The following is a 9,116-nucleotide window of genomic DNA, read 5'->3' as shown; positions in this document are numbered from 1 at the left end:
TCCACAGGAGGGCAGCTACTTCGTCAAACGGTATTTCCCCAAACCAAATTTCACAGTTGGTGCCTGGTTGGTGCTGATTTGGCATCACAGTCCAGTAATCACTGCTAAAATGGCGTTATCAGTTTTGCGTAAAGAAATTTGTAAACAATTTAGTGTCAAAAAAGCTCCAATATTTGTGTCAAGATGTGCTTCAAGTGATGCCCGAACACTTCCAGAGGACTTACCCACTCACACCGGACAGGTAAAATCAATACCCATCAGTTTTGACATTTGTGTCACTTTCTAACCTCCAAAAAGCTATTGCACGTACGTGCTTTTGTCTTGCAAGCTTGAACTTCAGAATGAGGCATTATTGTAATTGCTCACTAAAATATATCCAGAACGCAGTCATGGCAACAGGAAGATCAAAGTTTCATACCATTGAAATCTTTGGTCACACGTTTCTCTATGCCGTGTTATCGCACTCGATGCTACTCAAAGAGAATTCAAGAGAATTGATATGCGACAAGGCAGCATTGCCCCACATTGATTTTGATCTCTCCAGCCACAAGTTTAAGTGGAGGTCAAACTCATAATAAGCAATATTCTCACTGTAATGAGCTCTCCTAAGCCCAGTTCAGACAGTGGAATATTCGCAAAATCTGTTGAACGAACAAGATTCAACTTGGCCGTAACTACTTAGCCGAATGATGCAGTGTAATTCAATGCCTTGCCAAACTAAGACAACATTTTCGACTCCTTGAACCGGGCCTTACTCCTATTTTAGTGCTGAGGTCGGATGATTGGAGGAAACAGCTGTAGAAATCTTAAGAATAGCTGCACCTTTGATTAAACGACTACTTTCCGGTAGGATCCCGAATTACGTACCAATAGTAGCTTTAGATAGAGACTAAGGGCTAAGGAATCAGCTGTTCCCAGACATCATCTCTTTAATATTATTTATTGTTGCTGAAAGATTTGAAATTTGAATTTTTTCTCTTTGCTTTTTTCTAGAAATATGACAAAAATGATTACCGAATGGCCCGATTCGTTCAAGGAGTAAAACATATCAATCCTTCACCCGCCATCGAACTCATCCACAATGTTCCACCAGAACCTAAACCAGACAGGATTGTTTCTTGCAATGGCGGTGGTGGACCACTAGGACACCCTAAAGTCTACATCAATTTGGTATGTTATCATATTTTAAAATCTTTTTCATAGCTCATTATTACTCATCAAGGATGGAGTACCAAATGTGTCGCAATGGGTCTATTGTAAACTACAAGTCGAGCAAATACAAAGAGGAATTTCGAATGGAAAATGACTCAAATACTAAAATGATTGCACTGGCAAAGTCTGAAGTACCTTCCTTACCTCACGATTTGTAGGAGACATTTTTGCATCCTGCTTCACAAAGTATAATAAAGCAAAAATATTGTTTTATATTATACAGATGAGTCCCTCCTGTCTCAAAACTTTCCGTGGCCTCAGTCATGAAATGTTAATTCTGTTTTGTGGAACAGATTGTGGCTCTATAGACTAGTCTTTCTATAGAAGCTTGTAATTACTATCAAGTTTTTGTTTAATCACAGAACTTTCTCTATATTTACTTTTCTGAATCAAATGTATTGAAGAAATTAGGCTTAATTGCGATCAATTTAAGGTATCAAGTAAACCAAACGAGATTCCCTGCCTATGAAAACTAAAGATGAGAAGTATCTTCGAGTTCAAAACTGAGGGAAAAAATGTGACTCCAAGTCAGTGACTAATTTTGGAAATCTGGCCATTGGAAGAATTTTAGGACTTGGTTCTCACAGCAAAATTTTATGAAAGAATTTTTGTGAGGTTACGATATCTGTCTCATTTTGAAATCCCAAAACCTAAAAAGAAGCTCATGACAGGAATGAGGTTTCTATTCGATGTCTCGATTTATCAACATGCCTTTTACAATTGAACTTTTCTTAAACAGGTGTAAATATTAATTTTGTTTGTATGAGGTAGCTATTCTAATTTGTTCTCACGTTTTGTTTTAACAGGATAAGCCAGGAAATCATACTTGCGGATACTGTGGGCTTCGATTCTACAAGGATGATCATCATCATTAGTTCAGTATAATGTGGAGACCATAAAATGTAGATATTATTATACCTGTAAATACTTAAACTTCAAATTTTTTTTGTTCATACTAAACGGGAGTAATCATTCAATATTAAATGTTTTAATTTGTTGATATTCTGTTGTTAAATCAATTCTGCTACACTTTTACCCGAAAAATGCGCTGTTAGACAAGCTCTGAACTAGAAAAGAAGGTCACATGCTTTCTCTTTAAAATCTTACAGGAAACGGTTCACAAAACAGGAACTTCGGAAACAACTCCTCAAGGGGATATTCACACACGGAAAAAAAAGAATTACTGATTCAGCAATTCAATTGCTAAAAACAGTGAGTGCAATGTTTCAATGCAGATTTTACAACAAAAAAATGCTACTTTAACCACATTGTAAACGAATTTAACCACGGGGGTGGTTAAAGTAGCATTTTTTTGTTGTAAAATCTGCGTTGAAACATTGCACTCACTGTTTTCAGCAATTGAATTGCTGAATCAGCAATTCTTTTTTTTTCCGTGCAAGTATTTTGAATGAACACGGACCAGATGAGAGGTAGATCATATTTGTATTTTTGGCATTTAAGCGGTGTAAAATGTGAACGCTTATACCTTGTTTAGGAGATGATATTAAGACTTTCCGTCATGTGATGCCTTTTCTTCATGGGATTTTAAGGGTAAAACATGTTGCGTAGGGCTTGGAGTCATACCTTGTCTACAGGCTCGTTAATGAATATTTCGATCCTTCAAAAAAAAAAAGAAATAGCCATTGCAAATACAAGTGATTTTTGTTTTATTACAGAAAATTTAATAAAACAATTTCAGATGATACAGAAAAAAAAGAAAGAAGTCTTGATACCTGTAAGTTTCGAATACAGTCTTAACAGGGAACTTTTCAAAAGATTACAGATAAGTTCTTCCACAGGTCACCTTAAAAAAAAATAATGGCAACCATGGAAACTGTTTGGTTAAGAATTTTTCCAGACATCGCTTTTCCTCCTATTTTTTTTGAACAGCAATGACAGCCTATTAACTGCAATCGTGATGACGCAATGTCTTTTAAGAGGAATTTTTCATGATTTGTTAAAAAGAAATTAACCGTGGAACATAATTAATGATTAATCACTAAATATCCCTGAATTAACTGTCAAATTAGAAATAATTTCAAAATTACCTATCTAGTGTTGATTTAAATTTTGAAAACCCACTCAAAAATAAAACAATTCCCCCGATGCAGGAAAAAAAGAAGATGAAATAAAACCAAAACTCGAATATTAGGTAATAACTCCTTAAAAAATTAAGGAAAAAGTGAGGAACAAGAAATGCCTTGACTTCTTTCATCCTGGATTGCCAAAAGGATTTTGACAAGGCCTCAAAAATTTGAAACCGCCGAGGAAATGATCAAAACCTGAGGGAAAAGATTTTCCATCGGAAGACGCTTACTTTCCCCGGGGTTTATTAAAAGGTCTACCGACTCCTCCTCCTCCTCTACCACCCGGACCACCTGGACCTTTGCCACCACGACCTCCAAAGGAACCTGAAAATTGAAATAAATTATTAGTCGAAAGTCTGAGGGGACCTGATACTCAAATCAGCATCAAAGACATTAATGGGGGAGTGCCATTCACAGGAAAAACCGGGAAAACTCAGGGAATAGACCACTAGACAAGGCACGAATTCAAGCATTCTGATACATGTTGCTTACCCAGAATCTTACGTAGAATACGAGTTGCGCAACAAAAATGACTGAAACTAACTCCTAACAAAGATATTAATCTTTTTATTTCACATTGGTTACGCGGATTCTGAACTGCCCGCTGACAAGAAACTCAAAGCTCTACGTGAGTCAAATCGCGCACTAGAACAGTTTCAGCAAGCCTCTCAATCGAGCACTGTTCATTTTCCACCATGTGTTGTTCAAATTATAAGCAATTTGCTTTAGCTGAGGCCAAAGCGTCAAGATTGGGGTTGCCAGATTTTTATATCGCAGAGACTGTCATGATAACGTTTAGCGCGCTATGTGAATCACGCAGAGCATTGAGTTTTCATGAGCGGGTGGTTTGAATTCACGCATCAAGAATCATTAAATATCTTTGGAAGGAGTTGATTTCGGTAATTTTCGTTGTGCGTATCGTGTTCTACGTGAAATTTTGGTTGAGAAACATGCATCAGAATGCTGAAATTCGTACCTTGTCTTGCCATTTGGAAATTTGGAAGAACATTTGGAAGAACACAGGGAATTTTTGTGAAAACCCGAATCTGGAGGTAGATTTCTTGAGACATGACCAAATGATGAATTGATGGACTTGGACGGAGGACAAGGCGCATGAGTGCACTTTTTGAAAAAATTGAGATAATAATGATTTCAATTAAAACTAGTCTTAATGCATATTCGGTGAAAAATTAGCACCCAAATTCCAATTTTGAAGCATTAAAAAGTCATAAGAATCAGTATAATTTCGAAACGTTGTAACATGTATTTCTCGAAATAGCAAGAACTGCACTTATGTTTTTAAGTTGAATTTCATCTCGGATAAAATGCATTTGATTCTTGTTTTTGCATTCAGTTCTAAAATGCTATCTTACCTAGATCATGATAAGCTGTTTTGTCTGACACTGCTGGCCAATCATAGTGACTATGTTACTATGCTGCAGAGTGACTGTGCAGAAAGCTCTGGTGCAATGTAGCTCTGTGCATAATTTTGCTTCAACGTCATAGGGTCCACAAAAGGAATTAAATCAAAATGATGTATAAGTATGGCTACAATCTGCTTTTGAAGCACGCGGTCTGCGCAAAATGGTCAGATGCGATGGCTTGCAATCTTTTCTTGCATTGTGATTCGTTCAGCTCAAGTGACGTGGTCAAACTGGCATGCGATATATGACATCAATTAAGTCAAAAATCTTGGTCGATTTTGAATTTTTAGCAAAAAGAAGGACGATAGCCCCTGCGCATGAGCCTGAAGAATCATTCTGAATCCAAAAATCAGCAAAATTTCGAGAAATGAAAGCAGAATAGTGCTAGGAAAAAACCTGGCATTCGATTCAGCTATCAATTTCGGTTTGTATCGAATGCGAGGTTTGGTCCCTAACACTATTCAGCTTTAATTTCTTAGAATTTTGCCGATTTTTGGGTTAAGAATGATTCTTTAGGCTCACGCGCAGGGGCTATCATCCTTTTTTTGCGAAAAATTAACAATGTTCCGAAATTTTTGACCTAATCGATGCAATATCGCATGCCAGTTCGACCATGTCACTTGAGCATAACGAATCACCTTAAATTATTTTCTAAGACAGGAAAAATGAGAATGTCCAATGATTGGCAACCCTGCATTAAAAAATCTTATATTTATATTTTAGTGCTAGCTGGATCATATCTCAGCTCAAGAAAAAAAATTCTAACAATGTCTGAAATCCTTCCTCGGATGAACAAAGCACAATTAGGAGCACAATAGTTGCAGAAGAACAGCTGAAAAATTTACCTCGTTGTGCGCCCCTGCCTCGTTGGCCACCGCGAGCTGTCTTGGCATCTCGCCTGCCTTTGGCTTTGACAACTAGATCCTCTTTCACCATATCAATGATTTCATCTGGGATCCGCAAGTATTTAATCGTGCTGCCTCGAATGTAACATTCTGGCATTCTCCAAAATTTGTCTCCATCCTGCAAGAACGTTTCAATAGTTTGGCGGAATGTTAATAAAAAAGCTGATCAATTTCTTTTCTTGAGTAATGCACTAATCACATGGAAAAATTTGTTAACAAATAAGAACATTTATTGCAACTACAGGTGAGTTGTCACCAATTTCTGGAATCAATTAGTGCCATAAGTTTCAGTTTGTGTGAGAGTTGACATGGAATTTTTCTCTGAGGAGAAATAACTAAAAAATGAAAAAAATTTGAGTTGAGCCCTTCAAAAATCGATTCTTGTGAATTCTTGGATGAGAGAAATCTTTTTTAAAACCTCCGTGAAATCAAGGATAGTGTTGGGGAAGTGACTGATTAAGCGTATCGCCATTGTCTACTGGTTTAAGTAGTCCAAAAAAGGATTTCTCATTTAAGATGAAATTTTGCAGAGTGAATTTGCTGTCAATTTTTCAGAAATTTCTGGAGTATTAATTTTTTAAGTTATTAATTATGCATAAGTATTCAAATTTTTCTTTGCTTTAAAAATTGGCAAAAACCATCATCTACTCAAAGGCGACTTCTTTTCTGCCACCATGAGTACAGGTTACCATGCAACCCATCATTTAAACTATGGCTCTTTTCTTCAATTTCAAAATGAAAAAATATGTATGAAAATGAGAAGGAGTGAACAAAGAACCTTTATGTCAATAACATACCCTTGAAGTACAAATGACCTCTCGGAGATTTATGTTCATCCAATTATCGCAACTGACAAGATGTCCGTTGTATGTTTCACCATTCTTCAACTCAACTAACTGTAATTAGAAAAAATAAAAAAATCTGAATTATCATCTGCGGTATTCGTTGGTATCACATCGCTGGTCCAAGTGCGAAACAAAATACCTCCATTTCGGTGTTTGACTCCTATTTTAGTTCTTTGAAGAGAGAAAAGCTTCCTTGATAGCTTCAAAATTATAGGGAAATTATAGGGTATATTGTAGGATAATTATAGGGATAAAATATTCTGCTGACAGAGAAGAAAAATCAAGGAAGTTTTGAAGAGATTACATTGACATGTTTTCCAAAGAAAAAATTAAGTATGATAGGAAACCTGCTATATTGTAGATAGAGATACGTTGCTTTGCGCTTGGGCCATCGGCCAGAGTGGTTACATGATGAGGCAATGACAAAAGTTGAAAAAGACGCCCCTCCATTACATTTCAAAATTTCCTTCAATGTTTTATCTTAATTGAAGGAAAAACCAAAATATTTCCTTGAAATTTTCTTAAGGGTCTGAGGGAAATTTACCAAAAATTCAAAGAATGACTGTTGGTTGATTCTCTTTCAAAAAAATAAAACATGAGCAATAATTGTAACGATGAACAATGCGACTTTTTGAAAAAGGATTACTTAAGTATAATAGCTGAGAGTTATTTTCATTAAGTAAGGTTAAGAAGGCATTTTTAACAAATCTTTAAAATTTTTTTACTTGAGTACATGATGTTCATCTGCTATTAACACAAGGAGTGGTGGATAGCACCATTGTCCACGAGAATGGAGAGGCCATAACTAGTCAGTTCTGCGACATCAAGCTAGTAGATTTTTCCCGGAAACAACAATCATCTCCATGCCATCAGTGCATCGAAGAGTGAGGCAGTTGCCGCTTAGACCTATCGGAGTGGCCAAAGTTGCGTGAGCGGAACATTTGAATCCAAGTGGAGTATCGATTTCCAGTGTTAAACTTTCATTTCCTTAGTCATCAGACAACCCCATAAGACTCGTTTGATGTTGGGTGTGAAATTTCATCCTTTTTTGAAAAGATTCTTATGAATTTTTGCATCAGATCAACCTCTGAGAAGATATTGGCACAAAAGGAACAAGAGTTAGGCGTTCGCCAATAAGAATACATGTTGAACGGCAACCAAATTTAATCTACTGGCTGACCTCACAGGAACGTAGTTACAGCCTCTCTGTTCTCGTAGGCAACGATAATACCTGAAAGCAGTTCGAAAGATGTGGCAATACTCCACATCTGAGTGGATTGCTGAAATTTCTACTAACTCACAACAGAGTTCGTTTTTCAATTAGTCACACATGTTGCGCAAGAATTTTGTCTTCTTGATGGGGATTTCAAATTTAGGAAGAACTGAAATATCTATCAATGATGTTGAAGTGCTGTGCGATATGCATTCCTAAGTCGTCAACTAGATCAATGATAAGTATGTAGGTACCCACAATAGACGAGACTTACCATAGGATGATTTTGAGCAGTCCTCAATAATGACAGAGGTAACTGAAACAGAAGAAACTCATTTTAGTTGATCTGAGATGAAATGCGATGAACATCATTGATGCAGATAGAAAAAAAAATAATTGAATATCTTTGATCAAAAGGTTCGACAAAACCAATATGAAGCATTCGACACTTAAAACCTAGGATATTCTTAAATTGGTGGGAAGTGAAAAGGACTCACCATGATTAAAGTAAAGTGCAATACAACGATACGAAGAGAATATTACAGTTGGAGATATCTATAGACGCAGATGATGACTAAAGTGATTGGTGAAACTTTCCATAGTTATATGTTCTGGTTTTAAATTCACACAAGATTAGTTCTTCAAAACTTAATACCCTCTAAGGAATAAACAAAAAACTTCAAGTTAAAAAAATCACACCGGCTGCAAGGAAACAACTTCAGAAGTCAAAGCTCACACTTTCACTATCACAACACAAACCTAACCTATAAAACATCGAACGAACAAACAGGAAACGGATGTTCATGGCAATGGTCGATGACGCCGGAAACGGAAGTAATAGAGACTTGTCCCGTAAGTAGGTCTGGTTGGTACATAGAGAAATGGGTCTGCTAGGTCCCGGTCCCGTGAATCGTAGCCCGAAACTGCTGAAAATTAGTGGAAAATTTTGAGAGGTGTAGCCTGGTTTTGAAAAATTGCTCGAGTTTATCGAGCTAAGTCTTAGCGTAAAGTTTGAAATAAATGACGATTTTTTGTCAAACGATTCTTATTGGTCCAATCGCTCCCGCTCATGGGGAGATTGGACAAATGAGAGTTGGGCATGAAAATCTTTACATTTTTTTTAGGTCGTTCCGTTGTCAAAGCGGGCCTGAGGGAGTGCAGAGCGCCCCTGGAGGTTGGGCCGTGTAGCGGCCAGGGGGCATAGCCCCCTAGTCTCTTATGAGACACCTATGTTAATTGAAAATGCATACAGAGGATCTAATGCTGGCAAGAAATGATTCAGCCACTGGTCAATAGGAATTGATCGATAACATAGAAATTTCAAGACATTACTTGAAAAATCTCAGTCAGTCAGATCATGCTGCAGTGCATCATGTATTTAAAAGTAAAATTAGATTGGAGAGTAGGTACTTCAAGAGTCTGGCTTGAGT

General features: G+C 36.9%; 2 protein-coding genes across 2 annotated transcripts; one reads left to right on the top strand and one right to left on the bottom strand.

Annotated features, from left to right (window-relative positions):
- The first annotated feature begins 34 nt into the window (after window positions 1-34).
- Window positions 35-2,214, top strand: LOC109029617 (NADH dehydrogenase [ubiquinone] iron-sulfur protein 6, mitochondrial). The gene is made up of 3 exons (XM_019040152.2): window positions 35-241; window positions 994-1,170; window positions 2,019-2,214. Exons 1-3 carry the CDS (start codon window positions 110-112, stop codon window positions 2,085-2,087), a joined length of 378 nt encoding a protein of 125 aa, XP_018895697.1. The 5' UTR covers window positions 35-109; the 3' UTR covers window positions 2,088-2,214.
- A 648-nt stretch (window positions 2,215-2,862) lies between these two features.
- On the bottom strand, window positions 2,863-8,466 carry LOC109029706 (U6 snRNA-associated Sm-like protein LSm4). Its single transcript, XM_019040289.2, has 5 exons — window positions 8,184-8,466; window positions 7,961-8,002; window positions 6,426-6,524; window positions 5,569-5,746; window positions 2,863-3,623 (listed from the first exon to the last, which is right to left on the bottom strand). The coding sequence occupies exons 1-5, from the start codon at window positions 8,184-8,186 to the stop codon at window positions 3,526-3,528; spliced, it is 420 nt and encodes a 139-aa protein (XP_018895834.1). The 5' UTR covers window positions 8,187-8,466; the 3' UTR covers window positions 2,863-3,525.
- Window positions 8,467-9,116: the final 650 nt, after the last annotated feature.

Source organism: Bemisia tabaci, chromosome 7 (assembly GCF_918797505.1).
Source record: "Bemisia tabaci chromosome 7, PGI_BMITA_v3".
Classification (NCBI taxonomy): Eukaryota; Metazoa; Arthropoda; class Insecta; order Hemiptera; family Aleyrodidae; genus Bemisia; species Bemisia tabaci.
This window is presented reverse-complemented; position numbering and strand designations above follow the sequence as displayed.

Bases quoted from the DNA above. Each gene is read 5' to 3' on its own strand.
- LOC109029617 (XM_019040152.2), top strand. From the start codon at position 110: ATGGCGTTATCAGTTTTGCGTAAAGAAATTTGTAAACAATTTAGTGTC. The intron at 242-993 runs GTAAAATCAATA...GCTTTTTTCTAG, and splicing joins TACCCACTCACACCGGACAG to AAATATGACAAAAATGATTA. The intron at 1,171-2,018 runs GTATGTTATCAT...TTGTTTTAACAG, and splicing joins CTAAAGTCTACATCAATTTG to GATAAGCCAGGAAATCATAC.
- LOC109029706 (XM_019040289.2), bottom strand. The intron at 6,525-7,960 runs GTAAGTCTCGTC...TTCTAATTACAG, and splicing joins CTGCTCAAAATCATCCTATG to TTAGTTGAGTTGAAGAATGG. The intron at 3,624-5,568 runs GTAAATTTTTCA...TTCAATTTTCAG, and splicing joins AGGCAGGGGCGCACAACGAG to GTTCCTTTGGAGGTCGTGGT.